The sequence below is a fragment of the Neltuma alba genome, unplaced genomic scaffold (genome assembly GCF_004799145.2).
Source record: "Neltuma alba isolate B1F8T4 unplaced genomic scaffold, ASM479914v2 tig00003166_pilon, whole genome shotgun sequence".
Classification (NCBI taxonomy): domain Eukaryota; kingdom Viridiplantae; phylum Streptophyta; class Magnoliopsida; order Fabales; family Fabaceae; genus Neltuma; species Neltuma alba.
The window spans coordinates 1,348-21,353 of NW_021633170.1; the positions used below are offsets into that span (position 1 = coordinate 1,348).

General features: G+C 35.8%; 2 protein-coding genes and 1 pseudogene across 3 annotated transcripts; all 3 read right to left on the reverse strand.

Annotated features, from left to right (window-relative positions):
* Positions 1–1,384: 1,384 nt before the first annotated feature.
* Positions 1,385–3,544, reverse strand: LOC114740516 (glutathione peroxidase 1-like). The gene is made up of 6 exons (XM_028928675.1): positions 3,476–3,544; positions 2,966–3,042; positions 2,771–2,832; positions 2,539–2,657; positions 1,932–2,099; positions 1,385–1,626 (listed from the first exon to the last, which is right to left on the reverse strand). The coding sequence occupies exons 1-6, from the start codon at positions 3,524–3,526 to the stop codon at positions 1,594–1,596; spliced, it is 510 nt and encodes a 169-aa protein (XP_028784508.1). The 5' UTR covers positions 3,527–3,544; the 3' UTR covers positions 1,385–1,593.
* A 1,901-nt stretch (positions 3,545–5,445) lies between these two features.
* On the reverse strand, positions 5,446–8,198 carry LOC114740515 (probable glutathione peroxidase 8). 2 transcript variants are annotated; one of them, XM_028928673.1, is made up of 6 exons: positions 8,051–8,198; positions 7,409–7,485; positions 7,147–7,208; positions 6,441–6,559; positions 5,840–6,007; positions 5,446–5,705 (listed from the first exon to the last, which is right to left on the reverse strand). In XM_028928673.1, exons 1-6 carry the CDS (start codon positions 8,099–8,101, stop codon positions 5,634–5,636), a joined length of 549 nt encoding a protein of 182 aa, XP_028784506.1. In that variant the 5' UTR covers positions 8,102–8,198; the 3' UTR covers positions 5,446–5,633. The 2 variants fall into 2 exon arrangements, with proteins under 2 accessions (XP_028784506.1, XP_028784507.1); XM_028928674.1 differs by having other exon boundaries at positions 5,446–5,685; positions 8,051–8,196.
* A 4,480-nt stretch (positions 8,199–12,678) lies between these two features.
* On the reverse strand, positions 12,679–17,241 carry LOC114740514 (probable copper-transporting ATPase HMA5; annotated as a pseudogene).
* Between the last annotated feature and the right edge of the window lie 2,765 nt (positions 17,242–20,006).

Below are 20,006 nucleotides of genomic sequence, written 5' to 3' on the forward strand. Positions count from 1 at the left end.
CAGGGTTCATTCACTGTATGGTAAGCATTAGACGGATTCAAATATTTATTTGAGTGAAAACTATGTTGGCTGGAAAGTTCTTGGATTCTACTTTGATGGGGATACCATTTTGAAATCCTACTGTGAAAAGTCATTTCTGCCGCTAGCGGTTTGATGTTGAGATCAATTATTAGGCTTTCATTGAACTGCTCTCTGCAATCTTGTCCTTGATTGGACAAAGACATCACATACTTTAAAGTTGCCAGACCAATATGATATTATTGCAGAATACAAGTTGACTTTCGGAGAGAACTTTTCACCTAAATAACAATCCTAGTCTCACTTTTCATCAATTCATACTTTTTATTTTTTAACAATTTAATTCGTTGGAATAATTATGAAAACAATTTATCCTTTTCGTCATTAAAATTATATCAATATTTAAGATTAACATGGAAAGTAATTAGTTTCCTTAGAGGGTAAAAGAATGCCAAGGAAATAGTTCAGATGGTAGTTTATGCACCAGATCAATAGAAACGTCTTCGGTAGCATAATTGAGGGGTTACTCGTAGTTATCTCTCTGTTTTTTCTACTTTGGCCAGAAGGAAGATTCTTCAACAGTAAATTTCTTTTAAAGTACCCTTGTTTGTAAATTTGTTTCAGAAATTCTTATTTAGAAGTGATAGGCGCCCAAAAGTTTTTTTAGAGCAAATTTGTTTCGAAAGTTTAAAATCATAACAAATTACTTCCTCTGTTAAAAATATTAATGATTAGCATTACTATATTAATAGTTAATCTTAGTTTTTTAATGATAAAAGAAAATATACTGAAATTTTAAACTTCGGTGACAAGTTTGCTTTCAAAGACATTTTCATTGGTCAATATTCTTATGTAAAAATTCCAAGGCAAAATGTTTTTAATCTTTGCTTCTTTTGTAAGAACTTTTGATTTCTAGTGTCTTTAATAGGCTTAAACTTTTTTATTTGACTATGGATGACGGGATGCATTGGACCAAAAACAATTTGGTGGGATGGAGGGTGGTGGAACTTGAGACGTCTATTTTTTTTAAAAAATTATAATAAGGTTTTAAGGAAGGAAAAAAAATTAAAAACAAGTTCTAAAAGTTGTCATTCTGTACTCTAGAACTTGTTATTATGAACTGCAATTGCTTACGTTGTTATTAGAACTTTTTAATAATTATTTCTCTTCTTTAGGATTTGATTGTAATTCTCCCATTTTTTAAAGTTTTTTAATTTTTTAATTTTTTTTTTAATTTGGTGCTTTTGCTTCTTAAGTTCATATAAAGCAGAAACCTCTGCAATTTCTCATGTTATTCTCGGACAGATTCTTCTCACACGACAAGACCATGTGCTATTATGAGAGTAAATTTCTAGGCACTCTGCAATAGATATGAACGTTCCTTGAAACCCTTTTTTCAAATGGACTAAATTCAACACACATCATTTATAGCTAAAGGATTCTAAGTCCTTATTTAGTACGCGTAATACGCCGCATCTGAGGATAAACAAGTTTCTTTTTCAAGTAAACATAAATTTAATACACAACATACAGGGAAAAACCAAGAGCTCTTCGTCATATGAGGTGCTTGACAATTTATATAATACCCACAATCTTTTCGATGTCCCGCTGCAATAAAAGACAGACCACAAGAATTGTGAAAAGCTAAAAAACATTCTTTAAGAGATATCGGTCAGTAAATAACAAACAGGTAACTTATGGATGATCTTTTTAAAGGGTATTTGGATGGAACCAAACCATGATTTCAAAAGTACTTTTACGATTTACAAAGTAAATATGTGGAGGAGTTTATCTCGTTTTGCAGAAAAGTACTTCTGAGAACACTTTTGAAACTTACCAAACACTCCCTAAGTTATGAAATAGGAATTTTATGTAGAGATCAAAGGTTTTTAATTTTTTTGTTTTTTATTTACCTCAAGGCTGAGAGGAGAAGTTGTGGGATAATAGCGACCCACGGCCTGGCCGTTCTTGTCAACTAGAAATTTGGCGAAGTTCCACTGGACATCATCGCCAATAATTCCCCATAGGCACGACTTTAAGAACTTGTACACTGGGGCAGTATTGTCGCCATTCACTTCAATCTAATCCAAAATCAACAGGACTTGCTTATATAATCCAGTACAGGTACCATTTTTTGGAAGTTGCAGAAATTAATAATGATACTGACTCCCCACACCATCTAGCTAAATATATAAGTGACGTTCAAGTTCCTGGCTGGGCAGGGTAAAGCAGTTCAGAACAATTAGTGTCATGCTTAATGTTAAGCCTTCCCAATACAGTTTTTTGAATGAAACGCAGCACCGGTTAGGACATAAACGAACAGTAGAACGCAAACCAAGACATTTAGTGATTCATGGCTGTTGTTTATAGTAGTCTATTCGTCACTGCAAAACATAATTGACCCAGAGGGTAATAGCAAGCATTGCAAAAACTGCACAAAAATGTAACCATAGAGTTTTAGACCCTGAAACGCCCAAGAAATATGGACATAATCAGCTTTCCTGTATTGTAAGGACCTACCTTATCAAAGATGGGGAATTCTGATTTGAAGCGAGTGCAGACAAAATCCACGATTTCATCATTGGTTCCAGGTTCTTGTGCACCAAACTGATTGCATGGAAATCCCAGTATCTCGAGACCTAATGAACCCTTACAAACCCGTCATTTGCATTGATTATGTTACAAAAAAACCATTAAAAGGCACAAGAATGACATATATGAACGAACCAACCAAAGAGTTTAAGGCACAAACCTTTATCTTTATACTTCTCATATAATTGATTCAGCTCCGTATAATTCGAGTCGGTTAAGCCACTGCCTCCATCCCAAACAATGAACAAGAATAGTAAGCTAAAGAAGACTAGAAACTAGACGCCACAGCTTCAAGTGTAATGTAAGGCATAATCAAAAGACGTGAGGAGGAAGCAAAGAACAAGCAGCAGCGAACCATTTGGAAGCAACATTGACAATCAGCAGGACTTTTCCTTTGTAAGTAGAAAGGTCAACATCATTTCCCTTAGCATCCTGCAAGGGAGCATAAAGAATGGCAACAAATTTAACCATCACATTTTCATATGATGTTTATTTACCTAATACAGATATCAACATCTTCGATCTAGTTAAAGTTTCATACAATGATTTATAACATGCATATCTGCTCAGGATATGCAATTCAATTAAGCTTTAAGTTTGCAGCCATATTCAAATGATTTGTTAACCTTAACAAATTTTTCAGAAAAACAGAAATGGCCATCGGACTGCTAGATTCTTTAATTGGGAAAGCATGTAAAATTTTTATCATGGAAATCCCAAATTCAAGGGTATCATCATTCAGAAAGAGAGACCCGCGAAGAAGTTCAAATTGAAGATGTAAGATTAACGGGTCGGTCAATCCAAGCAAAGCCAAGACATAAGCAAGAGTATAGGAATAACGGGATAGCTAAACTAAAAGACCAACCTTGACGACAAAATCGTACACGGATTTTGGATTAGTGGCTTCGGTAGTCATAGCGTGCAGACGAAGAACACAAAACTAGAGGGAACCTAAAAAGGCCGAAACCAATCAATGAGCCAAGATGCAGGTACGTGGCTTATATATGAGCATGAATGTTCCCTATGAGATTCCCACGAGAATAAGGCTGATGCTTCGATGGGCCAGGATGACTGATGAGGATCATCACTAGTGAAGGGCATTCGGTTGCTCACTTACTCTCGTGATAACCAAGGTTTGGTTCCTGAATTACCTGTCAACGACCACCGACTGATTGGATTAAAATTAATGTAGATGGGGCCAGTTCCTTATCATCTAATAACGCTAGCTGCGGGGGTGTTGTAATGGAATGTGGCTTGCTGGATTCTATCAGATTCTTTAGGCCCTTTTGGTAGGAAGAATTGAAGAATTGATTGGAATGGAAAGGAATGTATTATATCTAGACAGAAGGATTCTTTGGCAGACGCACTCGCTAAGCATGGCTTCTCCTCTTCCAACCTATGGGTTTCTTGTCCTTCGTTCCTTCAATCCTTGGTGGATAAAGAAGCTTTTACTCCGAGTTCTTTGATAGGGTAGTCTTTTAGTTTGTGTTTTTGGGGGGAAAGTGATATTTACTTTAGGGGGGAAAATGTTTTGACATCATTGAACCACTGTTTCTCGCTCAAGAGTCTGAAAATTTAGAAAAATGTGGATTATTCAGGATTGTAATTTATTTGGAAATAATATGTGCTTTAACGATGCTCAAAGAGATACAAATTTTTACTATATTTTTAACATTTAAAGAAAAAAATAAAATATAACATAGGATTAAGAAAATAGAATATCATCTTAGACGTTAACAACTAGTTGTCCCAGTAGTAATACTACCTATTATATTGGATGATCTTAAATATAACATTAGCATGTTTATATGTAAGGCATAAAATGAAATTAAAAAAAAAACATTGTAAAAATAAGATGAGTCTCAAAAACAATCAACGAGGCAAGGTGCCGGTTCTAGATTATATGAGGGCAAAAACCAAAAAAGGTTTGCGGATTACACACGAGTGTGATAATTCCCTAATAGACCCCATCTAAATAAGGTTAATTAATGCATTGTCATACCATTTCTTATTATTAAAAAGAACGTCTCTTTAGAAGAACATGAGTAGGTGGTACCACAATTTTTTTTTGGGCAACAGACGGTACATTGGTACCACAATTGATGTTATGTACCAACTGCTCACGATCATTATAGAGAATTTATCATTAAAAACATGTAGCTGATTTACCAACTACCTAAATTTAATACACGCGTCAACTTCGACTTAGTAATCAAAATTAAATCACATGATTTGATTTTATGAACGTTATCATATTATTCCAAGCTGTCACTTATTTCAATGTCTTCAACTCCCCATTACACGGGGCGAGTTTGAGATGCACACATGTTTTGACTTCAATTGACCATTTCGTCATGTCCTAAGCCTCGGAGCAAATTTGGGAAATTTGGAGTATCTTGGGTTTTTATTTTTTTTCGATACGCATACTGAACAGAAGAAACCATACAATTTAATAAGTCACGGATATGTAATTCCCGGATCATAATATCAAACATTAGATAAGGCATCCCTGCATCCAACAATTTCTGTTTGTCCCAAAACCATTCCTCCCAAGGTGTGAATGAATGCCAGATTTCTCTCTCTTAAACGAAATAGATATTGATGTTCTTCTTCTTTTCTTTTTGTTTCATTTTAGAGTCTCATGGCATGATGCTGTTCTCCAAGAGATTCAATTCTCACTTGGTAGGCAAGATCATTTACTGCTGTTAAAGCAGACTGTCAAGGCACTAGCATTTCATTATCTGCATATCCCCTAGCAGTCCAATTTTCAATAATAATAATAATAATAATAATAATAATATTATTATATTATATATTATTAATATAATATTAATATTAATATAAGCTTGATTAAAAATTCTACACGCACTAATCACTTATAGCCGAAGGATTTGAACCCAGGCACTGATCTACTAAACATCATACTGCTGCGTGCGGGAATAAACATGTTTCTCTCTTTTCCAGGCGACCCGAGAATCCATCATCACATTTGTTTACAAGCTTAAGTTCACCATGGGCTCTTTTCAAGCTGTATCCTTGCATTCATAAGATACCAAGTAGCTTTTTGATGTCTCGCTGCCAAACCACAAAGATGCCTCAAGAATTAGGAAAAATGGGAAGAAGTTTCTTTAAACAATCTCCCTTAGTAACAACAAACATAGGCAGCTTGTGAACGATCAGTTTGAGTAATGAAACTTAAGAACATATGCAATAAATACTTGGGCTTTACCTCAAGGCTAAGAGGGGAAGTGGTGGGATAATAGCGATCTACGGCTTGACCGTTCTTGTCAACTAGAAACTTGGCGAAGTTCCACTGAATATCATCCCCAATAATTCCCCACTTGCCTGTCTTCAAGAACTTGTACAGTGGAGCAGCATTCTCACCATTCACTTCAATCTAACCCAACCACATTAGACAACATGATTATGTCACATTTAGAAGTTGCAGAAATTAACATAGGGAACTCGCCTATATACTTCCTCCGGCTAGCTACAACTAGTCAGGTGACGTTAAAATCCGTAGTTGTGCAGGATAAAGCAGTTTCAGAACAATTAGTGTGATCTTAATGCTATGTTTTCCCAATACCATTTTTTGAATGAAATACAGGAGCGGTTAGGACAGAAACATACAGTAGAAAGATAGAGCACAATATGCCTGTTGTTTATGCGAGTTTTTTGGTCACGACAAACATAACTGATGCATAGGGTAATGGCAAGCACTTGACAAACTGGTAATGGCAAGCACTTGACAAACTCGATAAAGAAAATAAAATTTTAGACCTTGGAAATGGAATGTCCAAGAATTGCCCAGACTTTGTATGTGGACATACCTTATCAAAGATGGGAAATTCTGATTTGAAGCGAGTGCAAACAAACTCTGTAATTTGATCATTGGTACCAGGTTCTTCCTCACCAAACTGATTGCATGGAAACGCCAGTATCTCCAGGCCTAAACAAACGTTTATAACCCAGTCTCATTTCTATTGATTAAATGTGTTATAGAACACTTGAAAGAAACAGTGATTATCAAGGTGACGGATTTTAATATCAGTGTCTAAAAGGGGCTCCTCCTTTAGGGATAAGAAAATGGTTTTATACAATCACAAATCGTACAAGTGACTCTAGATGGATATCAAAATTTGTTACAAGATCTTTGGGCACGAGATATATTATTCAACAACCCCAACGTGGCTTTGACAATTATAATGCCAGAACTTGGAGATTCTGATATATCTCAGACTTCCTAATTAAGATTTTAGGTATTTAAAAAAATCAGTTTGTTTACCATTTTACCGCCCCAGCCATTACAGAAAAGCGTCCTAATTCCTGACAAAGAAAGGACTAACGCGCAATCTTGAGATGATTTGGAGCAGAAAAACACAGCAGTAAGAAGAGATGAAATTAATTAGTCGAGTTTCCACATTAAATTAAACGGCACTTGTAGATTGTGAGTTCAATAAATTACTTCCTTTTCACTTGTATGATTGTGCTGGTCTGAGATACCATAAAAGAAACAACAGTGTTCAAACTACAAACCTTTATCTTTATACTTCTCATATAATTGATTCAACTCCATATAGTTTGAGTTGGTCATGCCACTGCCACAATCCCAAACAAGAAGAATAATAAGATATAGATTACTAGAAACAAGATATCATAGCTTTAGAGTACCAAAAATAAAATATTAAAAAGAGAGGCTAAGCACTGAAAAAAAATGCTATAGCTTCAAAAGGATACAAGGCGTAATCAAAAGACACGAGGGAGGAGAATTATGATAAGTTAATGCAAGCATCTATACCATTTGGAAGCAACATTGACGATCAGCAGGACTTTTCCATTGTACGCAGCAAGGTCAACATCATTGCCCTTAGCATCCTGCAAGCAAACATGAAGAATGGCAACGACATTTAAGAATTAACGTACGGTAACTTCAAAACATGCCCACGTGATCAAGCCAAACTTAGTCTGCTGCCATATCTTAATGACTTAGTAACCTCAGCAACTACTTCAGAAAGACATCAATGTCCACTAGATTGCAAGATTCTTTAATTGAGAAAACCATGAAAATGTTATCACGGAAACCCAGAAAAAAAAAGGGTCCACGCACTCAAACGTTCGCAGTGGGAGGGATGTTTCAGTGAAGAAACCCATATTGAAACCCCCTTTATCTCCAGAAACAAGTTACTTGGTTTCAAACTAACGAAGAAGAGCGTTGATCCAATAACAAAACAATAAACAAGATAGGGTTGGCCAATAACACATCCTGGAACTATAGATCATCCTTCTTTTATCATACTCCATAGTCAATACCATAAAGTGCCATAGTCAATACCATAGAGTGAAAGCATAGACAGTTGGCAAAAAAAGAAAGAAGGAAAGCATAGACAGATGGGCTGTCATTGAGTGACTAAACCATCATAAGAATCCAGAGAAGACCAACCTTGACAACAAAATCGTACACAGACTTTGTATTAGCGGGTTGGGTAGTCATCGCGCGCAACTGCAGAACGCAGGAAAATCAGAGAAACCCAACTACACTCGACGAGCTGAGGAGGACGCGCATGCCTTATGGGTTCAAATATGAGCCATCAGACGGATCCTGAGCCTTGCAACCTAGGTAAGCGGTCCGACGTGGGGGGATTCGGTTCGGTCCATTTGCAGGGCCAGATTCAAGGGAAAATCACTAACAGGTCCCACAGAAAGTAATTTATTACTCTGATGTCCCACAAAATGTCAAAATCACTGACAGATCCCAAGGGACCTCAGAGTAATATTTTCGTTTTGTAAAATGACATTACTGCCCCTCATATTCCAGATTCACATTTGCTCTTCATTACGATTTACAACCTCAGCAGCGACTATTAACAACCTAATGAGAGGGCGTTAACAACCCTAGCAGTATCCGTTAACAACTTACTTTATAGAATTATATAACCTCTACATAAGAGTAAATTATAACCAAATAATATAATACAACAACTTAACACTAAAATGGGAAGCTTTTTGATATCATTAAGAATTTTAACTAGATCCAATAGGATTATAGTAATATTTTAATGCGAATATCCATTTACAATCTCAACAGCGATTATTAACAACCGAATGAGAGGGAATTAACAACCTAAACAGTAGCTGTTAACAACTTACTTTATAGAATTATATAACATCCACATAAGAGTAAATTATAACCAAATAGTATAATACAACAACTTGAATACTAAAATGGGAAGCTTTTTGATATCATTAAGAATTTTAACTAAACCCAATAGGATTATAGCAACATTTTAATGCAAAGATCCATTTACAACCTCAATGGTGAGTATTAATAACCCAAAGAGAGCTGTTGACAATCTAGGCAGTATCTATTAACAATTGACTTTATAGGATAATATAACCTCTAACAACTATATAAGATTAACTTTAAGACTATTTAGTTATAATTTAGTTAGTTATAGTTAGAAGTTATATTATCCGATAAAGTTAGTTGTTAACAGACACTGCTAAGGTTGTTAACAATTCTCCTTAGGTTATTAATACTTACTGTTGAGGTTGTAAATGGATTTTCGCATTAAAATGTTGCTATAATCCTATTGGGTTTGGTTAAAATTCTTAATGATATCAAAAAGCTTCCCATTTTAGTGTTAAAGTTGTTGTATTATACTATTTGGTTATAATTTACTCTTACGCGAGGTTATATAATTCTATAAAGTAAGTTGTTAACGGATACTGCTTAGGTTGTTAATGCCTTCTCATTCGGTTGTTAATAGTCGCTATTAAGGTTGTAAATGGATCTTCGCATTAAAATATTACCATAATCCTATTGGATCTAGTTAAAATTTTTAATGATATCAAAAAGTTTCCCATTTTAGTGTTAAAGTTGTTGTATTATACTATTTGGTTATAATTTACTCTTATGCAGAGGTTATATAATTCTATAAAGTAAGTTGTTAACGGCTACTGTTTAGGTTGTTAATGCCCTCTCGTTCGGTTGTTAATAATCGCTGTTGAGATTGTAAATGGATATTCGCATTAAAATATTACTATAATCCTATTGGATCTAGTTAAAATTGTTAATGATATCAAAAAGCTTCCCATTTTAATGTTAAAGTTGTTGTATTATATTATTTGGTTATAATTTACTCTTATGTAGAGGTTATATAATTCTATAAAGTAAGTTGTTAACGGATACTGCTAGGGTTGTTAACGCCCTCTCATTAGATTGTTAATAGTCGCTGCTGAGGTTGTAAATCGTAATGACAGAGCAAATGTGAATCTGGAATATGAGGGGCAGCAATGTCATTTTACAAAACGAAAATATTACTCTGAGGTCCCTTGGGACCTGTCAGTGATTTTGACATTTCGTGGGACCTCAGAGTAATAAATTGTCTTCTGTGGGACCTGTTAGTGATTTTTCCCCCAGATTCAATGCCGCTGCATCTTTTTTCCTCCCCGCCCCCCTTTCTAGAAGGTGTTTGGATACCCAATATTATTTTTTAGAAATGTTTTTTTGTAAATTGAGATAAATTCTTCTACATATTTACTTCGTATACCGTAAAAGTATTTATAAAACCATGATTTTGATCTTATCCAACATCCTCTAATTTTTAAAAAAGCAAGGCACATGCTTCTTCTTCTTTTCTCTTAATAGGCAAGACCATGCTTCTTTTCACTTCTATATAGTATTACTATTTTATATCCTTAATATAAAGCTTAGTTAATTAAGAATAGATTAAAAAAAATTAGTTAAGTTTTATTTGTAATAATAGACGTTGTTTTTCCTCAAAACATCTTTACTAATTATATATATTAACTAAAATTATTATTTGATGCAAATTTAACGTATACAACTATTATAAGTATTAACTTATGAAAAAATAGATTAAATATGAGAGATAAAGTAGATTGGGGTCTTATATCTAAGATCAAAATGAATGTCAATTAATTTTTATATTAAGGATAATGATTAGTATTTTTTTAAGACTTTTTTGTCCTTCTACTTTACTATCTTTTTTTTTTTGGATCTCAAGTCTCAACCATTGATAAAGTTTAAATTGTTAGCAACAGTAATCGATTGACTATTGTTAAATTTTGATAGATCAAATTTCGCCGCACTTCGAGATGTTCTGCTTAAATTTATTCACTTTGTTTATCATTAATATTTTGAAAAATTTCTTTTAGTCTTTGTATTTTGGACTCACTTATAATTCAGTCCTTCAAGTTTAACTCGATTATCTTAGTCCCTCTTTTATGACTGGATTGTAACTCAAATCCCTATTCTTTTATAATTTACAATCCATACGAGTCATCTTACATGACAGAAAAACATTATTATATTATTAAAAAATTGAACACCTGTTTCTAAGTTCCACCTTTAGCTTTGAAATAATAATAAAAAAACGCATAAGCCCATCAAATTGCTTGTTCTCCCCTTGGCGATCACACCGCTGATCTTAAACACCATCTGACCCTCAGCTCCACCATGACTCCTTAGCTCCATCTCCATTCTAAACTCCATCTGATCTAACGACTATGCGTACTTCAAGTGTTCCTGCCTTCCTGAGTTCGAACCCAAAAATCTTTAGCAAATGTTAATATGAATATGAATATCGAAGAATGTGAACAAGAGTACTTGAAAAGTTCTTCTTGTAATGCCTGTGCAGCTACAAATGTGAGAAATGGAGGTAGTGGGTGCTTATAGCTTGGCATGGGACTCTGACAGTCACAATGGCATTAAGTGAAGAAGGTCATGATTTACATGTTCGTGTTGATGCTATTGAACTTCGTAATTAAAATGTTTTAGTTCTTCAATTCCTTATTTAGTTTTCCTCCTCTGTTTCAGGCCCTGTCACAGTTGCCAAAATCGATCACTTTGTGGATTGGGGCTGAAAGAAGAGACGGGAAAGTTGAATGGGATAAGGGTGAAGTTTAGAATGAAGATGGAGCCAAGGAGTCCTGGCAGAGTTGAAGATCAGATGGTATTTAAGATCGGCAGCGTGATCACGAAGGGGAGAACCAGCAGTTTGATGGCTTATGCGTTTTTTAATTATTATTTCAAAGCTGAGGTGGAACTTGGAAGCCAGATGTTCAATTTTTTAATGATATAAATAATTTTTTTCTGCCATGTAAGATGACTCAATACTGACTTGTAAATTATTAAAAGAATAAGGAGTGAGTTATAACCGAGTCAAAAGTAAAAGGACTGAGCTGCACTAAGTTAAACATAAAGGATTGAGTTACAAGTTAGTCAAAATTACAAAGACTAAAAGATTAATTTTCCCTAATATTTTACTAAAAGTTGGGTAAAATGTTAAATCCAAGTTATCCAAATACAATCAAAAGGTTAAAATGAAACATGAGGGGAAAAAAATTCAGTGGATGAGTAATTCCCAGGTAGGCAATAACAAAATTCATTGCCGTAAATTAGTACTTGTGTTTTTTTAATAGTGTTATATATATATATATATATATAAATATATATCTATAATGTCTAGTATACCTGTTAGTGCTTTACTCGAATTGCAAGTAATAGTGATGCAGAATAGAGAATCCTGGCTGATGTTGACAATGGTGGATTCAATGGAAGGGACCGTGGGGCCTACAAGCTCCCAAGTCCAAGCTCTAATGTGGCTTCCACTTTGTTATCCCATAATTCAAAATTTGACATGGCGCTGGCCAAGATTAGATAAGATTACGTGTAACAGCACTTTCTTCTTTAATTTCGTAAAGATTTAGTTGAGTCTTACAGTCTTTTCCTAATTAAATCTTAAACTATACTCCGATTATAAATTTAGAAAGCACAGGGTTCAATGGACCACCAAAAAGAACAAAGAACAAAGTATAAATTTTAACATCGTTAGTCTGCCTTTATACATCAAAACCACAAATTTTACTAATCATATTCACCTATGCATAAGAACATTACAGTTGTATTAAGAAAATAAATGCAAACAAAACCATCATCAACCTATTTGCCATTGTTTTACAGATTCGGTTCATCACACATGATACAGTAACTGCCTAATTTATTTATAAGAACAGGCACTGGATACTACTGCTACAATCAACAAAATCCAAACCTTGAGGCATCATTCTATCTTAATGCCCCGAATCTCAAGCTTGTCCAGTTTCTTAGGCCTCCTGTAATATTTCAGCAATAGAGAGCAACAAACAACACTCACAGATGAGGCGGCCATTGCAGCCCCAGCAATCCAGGAGGCAATCGTAGTCCTGTAAAAGGGAAAAGAACTCCAGCAGCGATTGGATGCCAAGAAGATTATAACCCAAGCCCAAATGTAATTGAGACGAATGTGGAAAAATGTTCTTCTGGAGAGATCAATGGCAGTTATCACATCTTCCAAGTTGCTCTTCATCAGAACAATGTCAGCAGCCTCAATAGCTATGTCTGTTCCTGCACCAATTGCCATTCCCACATTTGCTGCTACAAAGCGCTGGTGAATCGTTGATGCCATCCCCAACCATTGCCACTGTATCCATCAGCCTTAAAGAAAAAGGAAAATATTCAGCATTTCAAGAAAATTTACTTCATGACTATAAGACCAACAATCAAATCTTGACTAGGAAGTATACTCTAATGAAAGTGAACTTTTTTTTCCTGGAAAATAATTGCAATTTGTAGTCTCAAAGTACCTGCAACTCCTTCACTTTCTCTGCTTTCTGCTCTGGTTTGGTCTCAGCAAAGACTTCTTCAATCCCAACTTCCCTTGCTATGGAATTAGCAGTTCCCCGGTTGTCACCAGTTACTAAGATGCTTTTGATGTTCATGGACTTGAGAATTGAGATCACTTCTTGAGCACCCGGTTTCAATGGATCAGATACTGCTACAACTCCAGCCACTTCCCCATTAATAGATACCAATATTCCAGTTTGAGCCATCCCCTCAGCCTCAGCCAGTATATCTTCTGCCTCCAAAGGAACTGCAATGTTATGGTCGGCCAACAAGCTCTTGTTACCCACAATAATTTCCTTTTTTCCAACAATGGCTTTCACTCCATGGCCAGGTATGGAGACAAAATCTCGAGTTTCAGGCCAAGCAGGGTTCTCCTCATCTTTAAATTTCTTGGCATACTCAACAATGGCCTTCGCCAATGGATGCTCACTGTTCACCTGGCATAGGCATGTAGAGTACATTATAGATAATTACATATCCGAGGCAAATGCAACTATAACCCGTAAATTTAAAGTTATTGAGCAGCAAAAAGATCGAAGGACTGGAAAATCATATTGCCAACAGGCTTGCTAGTTGCTACAATTTTCTCAATTAGAAAAAAAAAAGGGTAGCAATAACTGAATCAGAGATTAAAGACTCGGCTAATTTGAAATGTTTTAAAATATTCCATATTCTATTTGTAGAAATTATTTTGAACTAGATGAAGCCCCAGGTGTCCAACAAAAGTGATTCTTACCTCAGCACCTGCTACAAGTTCATAGAATTCTTGGAGTACCATATTAGTCAATAGTTTAGTGTTTACAACCACGGGCTTCCCAATGGTGAGAGTACCAGTCTTGTCGAAGACAATGCATTTCACCTACAAAAGAGCCGTGAACAGTTTTCAAATCTTGAGGATGCTTAAAAAGCAGCTTTATATTATCATTTCACACAGCACAGAAAAGGGAAAGAAATCCCAGTGCCCGCACACTTTATTCAGTCAATTAGAAAAATTAATCCAATAAGCCACTCAGATGTTAAGAGATATTCTTTTGCTTCTCTTCTCTCTTTCTCCTCTCATCTTTTCATGGAACTATCAAACCGTGTTAAAGTTTGAACTTCAATTTAAAAGAACGTCTAAGAATGGAAGGATTCAAAATACCTTATGTGTACTTTCTAATGCTTGCCCTCCTTTGATTAGTACACCTTGAGATGCACCAACTCCAGTGCCAACCATAACAGCAGTTGGTGTGGCTAGACCTAGACACAGGGGCAAGCTATGACCATGACAGAGATGGCAAACTGTAAAGCAAGCTCAAAACTATCCATGGAAGATGGTATCCAAGACTTCGGGTAAGCATGGAACCTTCCAGCTAAGAACCATGCAAGAAAAGTGATGAAAGAGATTAAAATGACCTGCAAAAATAAATTCCTTTCAAGTAAGCCACATACAAAATGGAAAGTATGGATAGAAGAGAATAAAACAAATAAATCAAAGAATTCCTCTCATATACATACCAAAGGCACAAAGAATTTCGAAATGCGATCAGCAAACTTCTGCACAGGAGCCTTGGCCAACTGTGCTGACTCAACTAGTCGAACAATCTGTGAAAGAGCACTCTCTGATCCAACTCTTGTTGCCCTGACATGCAACACTCCATTCTCATTCACAGTTCCTCCAATAACAGGATCACCCTTTCTCTTTGCAACAGGACGTGCCTCCCCAGTTATCATGCTCTCATTCACGTGGCTCTGCCCCCAGACGACAAATCCATCAGAGGCTACTTTTGCCCCGGGAATGATTTTAATCAGATCATTCTTTTGAATCAATCGACTGTCAATCTCTTCTTCCTTAATAACATTCCCTTCATTGTCCAGGCTCAGCAATATAGCTGTGTCAGGGGTCAAGTTCATGAGCTTGGCGATGGCATTAGATTCTTCCCCTTGGTGAAGACTTCCAGATACTTTCCCAGCAGAATAATGAAATAAGCATGGCGCTAGTCTCAAAGAAATCAGTCCCTTCGAAATGTGGGGAACCAGTAGCTCTCAGTACAGAGTACACTGAGTAGAAGTATGCTGCATTTGTTCCCAGGCAATCAAGACGTCCATGTTAGCAGAACCACGGCGCAACGCTTTGTAAGATCCAGAGTAGAATCTCCGGCCTATTATGAACTGTACTGGCGTGGAAAGCACCATCTTAAAATCTGTCCCACTGTAAGCATGTTGACAACTTTGGTGTCAAGTCCATGCTTAATTCCCGGGATATACATAAGAACCATAGAGGTTAAAAACTGGAACAGTAAAACCAAACTCCACAAGAAGGATCTATAATATTGTTTAATTTCCTCCTCGTCTGTGAGTATCTCTTCGCTCTCCTTGCTGAGGAAATAATTTAGCCTTGAAACGTCCGGACTCAATTCTTTCAATTATGTTGATAAAATTCCTAGGTCCTGTCATGTCTGGTTTGAAAGAAATTGATATTTTGTTCAGCTCAGGAAATGACTCTATAGTCCTGTACTCCTGGGAGAGCTTGAAGAGAAGTATGGACGATTCTCATAAAATCTTCATTTTGTCCCGTATCCCGTCAACTTGGAGGTCAACTTTGCTTATGTCTTCACCTGAACTAATAAGTGTGGCTTCAAATCCAGTGTCTTCTATGGCTTCCAGAATTTGATTGTGGTTGACAATATTAGGATTGTAGTGTACTTCCGCTTCATAAGTTGCCAAAGCTACTTGAGCTTTCAGCACACCTGGAATTGCTTGCAGAGCTGATTCAACAGTGGAGGAGCAAGAAGTGCAAGTCATTCCAGTTACGATTATGCGACATACTTGAACGGATCTCTCATTAATCTCATCTCTTAGCAATGTAGCTTCAAACCCAGCATCTTCAATGGCCTCGCGAATAGTCTCCTCCTAATAATATCCAGAACCGCGAGGGTCAGTTACAAGTTAATAAAATTTCTACCAAACGTTAGAAAGAATAGCGATGGCGAAATAGCAAGTTCATATGAGAGTCAATGCACAGCCAATTTCCAGCGAGTATAAATAAAAAGGGGAAAACAGAACGACTGAAACTTGGGAAAGAGTAAAGAAATCACATTTAGATGGGCCAAACACGTTTATACTGGATTCGAAACGAGCTCTCTTTTTACGAATTAGCAACAAAATAATGCCGTGATATATCTTAGGTTTCATTTGATATGATTCCACTCAATCAATCAACAAGGTTCAATAATAAAATCCAGGTCCCAAGTGCAAGTAGCTTCTGGGATTTGGGCTATAAGAAGATCCTGGATTTCAGCTTTTAAAAAAAAATGCATAGACAGCTACAATCTGATTCATTTATCCTCATCAACAATATTGAATAATCAGAGAATAAAACAAAGGAGGAGCCTTTTTTTTTTTTTTTTTTAAAGCTCCACGTCAAGCAACAGTTACTTAAAAGGAAGCGGAGGAGGGGGGAACTGAAACGGCGCAATGAAGTTTCGGTTCAATCAAAGGACAACCTTGCTTGCTCAGAACAATTTTAGACACACTACTGATAAATAGAATGATACCGGAAAACGATGCACCCATATCATGTAGTCATAAAGCCAATTAACCTAGCCATTCTAGACTGAAGGGAGGCGGAGCGGCCCGAGAAAACAAAGTACTTACGTTAACGTAGGTGGGGTGGAAGAGAACGAAAGCTTGATTATTCAGAACATCCACGACCGCTTCACGAATCCAGGTAGGCGCTTGATCGCTTTCTCGACGGAGCCGGCGCAGGCAGAGCATGCCATTCCGACGACGGAAAAAAGGGCCTTGGCTTCTGACCCCTCCACGCTACGCTGCTCCCCTCTTCCGCCGTCACTCCCTTTGGGTACGTCGGCATCGACGGGTAATGAGGCCGCGACGATAGCCGATCCCATCCTTTACTGCGGATGCAGGTCAAAGCTAAGAGCTTGGACGCCATGGAACTTTTTACTGCAACCCGCAAACTTCTTATTTAAATTTTTGGTGCGAAACGGCTCGCAAGTTATAAAGGCTCGTAGGCGGAAGACCCGCTATTTCATTTTATTATAATACCGTAGTGTATGTTGTCGGCTTCTCCTTCATGATGAGGCTGATAAGACACCGCCTCAACAAATTTTGACTTTAGGGCTGGGGAAAATTACAGATGAATGCCAATAAAACAATTAAATGCAAATAAGATGAAAGATTGTATATTTACGCTCAAATTTTGTATGTTTAGTCATTGAGTTGTGCTATTTATAGGCGAGACTTTGATATTCATGGGTTAAATTATATTATTTACAATTCAAATTTATAAAACAATTAAATACTTTAAGCCTTTTATTTAATTATTTTCCCTCCAAATTATTGGTGATTGGTGAAAGAGATCCCACGGTGAGATTTACTTTTGACTTTACAAGTTAACTTTATAGTGGAAGTTAGTGGGATTCTCCATGTCCGTGGGCTTAACGCAACCTTGGGTCACTTTAATAGGCCCGTTTGAGAAAACGATGACTCCTTTTTTTTTCATGTGAGTGAAATAAAGAAAAAAAAAGTAGTCAAAAAATTTTTTATTAAAAAATTAATTGCGCAAAGATACTTAAAAGGCTTAACTTTGAGCAGCTACAATTTCTCTTCAGCGTAACATATGCAAGGCTGAAGCAAGGCTTGATGTGCAGGAGCAATCCTAGCCAGCCATTCAGTTATTATCGTTTTTTATTTGTTGTTGGGATAAGCAAATATTTCCCCCTTTTTTTTCCTTTCTCTTTACAATTTTTTTAGTTTCATAATTCATACGTCCGAAAAAATATTTTCATGCAAAAAAAAAAAAATACATCTGGTTCAGATCAAATAGAGCATGAAATCGTCTATCAAATAACATTTTTTCTCTTTAATATTATCAATTATTCTATCTTTTTCACTGATTTTATATACAGTGGTTTGTGTTCAAGTTTATATTGTCCCATGGCTTAAAGGCTACAGCTAATTCTCGTATCTTCTATTTTATCATCGTTCTTAAAATTATTAAAGTCTAATTAAATTTAGTATTTAGGATTGGATGTAATATTATATTTGTGATGACGGCTTTTCTTTTCTCTTTTTTTTTGGTTGATTGTAATTAATTAAACATACACTTATTGGATCATATATATGTGTATATAAAAGGGAAATTAATTTTTTGGGTCCTTATAGTTTTCACTCATTTGTAACTCAGTCCTTATAGTTTTGACTCGGTTGTAACTCACTTCCTGAAGTTTGACTCGCTGCAACTCGGTCCCTATAGTTTTAATCATTTTATAATTTAGTCACTCCTTTTATTAGATATATAATTTTATTTTTCAAAAATCTAAGGACTAAATTATAAAATGGTTAAAACTATAGGGACTGAGTTGCAGCGAGTCAATTTTCAGAAATTGAGTTATAACCAAATTAAAATTATAGGGACTGAGTTGCACCGAGTCAAAGTATAGGGACTAGGGACCAAATGATTAATTTTCGCTATACAAAATCTTTGCTTCAAAGACTTTATGCTAACTAGAAAAAGTAGCAACCCAATCATACCAGAAAATGGAAAGCGACTCGATGTCTCATACCGTGTGAAAAAAGAGAAGGAAGATAAAAAGCAGAAGGTTTATAGGAATATATGAGCGTGTGATGTGAATTTTTGCCTGAGCCAAAACAAATAAAATATAATTCTGTAACCAAACTTGGTGGACGGTGATGATCGGATGATTATTGGTTGTTAGAATTGGATGGTCCGAGCACGCTACTACTTGTTTATGCCTTTTTTTTATTCGATTCTTTTCCACCTCTTTTTACTCGGATGCAATCTGATGGTTTTCAAAATCACGAATTATCTGTACTGGTTTTGTTATATAACGCGTGGAATCGAATTGACCAACACAATTTCATAAACGTGGTTTTATCTGGTTTTGATTATTACAACAAGGATAAGGACAGGAAATGGTAAGCTGTGAAATTGTCAAATGGCATGACATGTGCAAGTGAAGTTCGTGTTAAATCCCTCACTATTATTACTATTATTAAACATTATCAGAAGTCGTATCATGTATACTCCAACGTTATACGTCTCCCTGCATTTTAAACGCGAAAGCTTTCACTTCAATAATTCCTTCCAATTGTTTTTTTTTCTTTTGACCGGTCTTCCAATTCTTTAACTTATCCTTTGGAATTTGAATTTGGGCCTTCCTTCTTTTTGGACTGTGGATTGAAGTCCAAGAAATCAAGACGTAAGGGATTACGTATAAGGCCGGCCTTCTTTAAACCCATACTTTTCAGGCCGTCCACGTCAAATCCATTATGCCCTCACCATGTTGTCCATGGAAAAGCCTTATCCCCTTTTTGTGTTTTTTGGGTTCGCTCGTAGTACTACGTCGATGTCGGTAAATAATAACCTCCTTTACCTCTTTTCTATTAACAATTTTTTTTTTATTGCTACACGTTTTATTAATACAATCAATTTAAACGCAAATACATAAACTTATTAATGTTTAGTTCATTGGACATTTTGGTTCAAACATGGAGAGCTGCCCATGAACATAAAAAGAGCCATCTCAAGACAACAGATAAGAAGAAATTAAAAAAAAAAAATGGCGCAGCATTAAAAGCACGAAGATGAAATTTAGTTCTTATAATATTAGGATAAAATGCTTAAATATCCTAAAAGAATTTAACAGAATTATCCATCAGTTGGAATTTTTTTAAACTTTTGTAT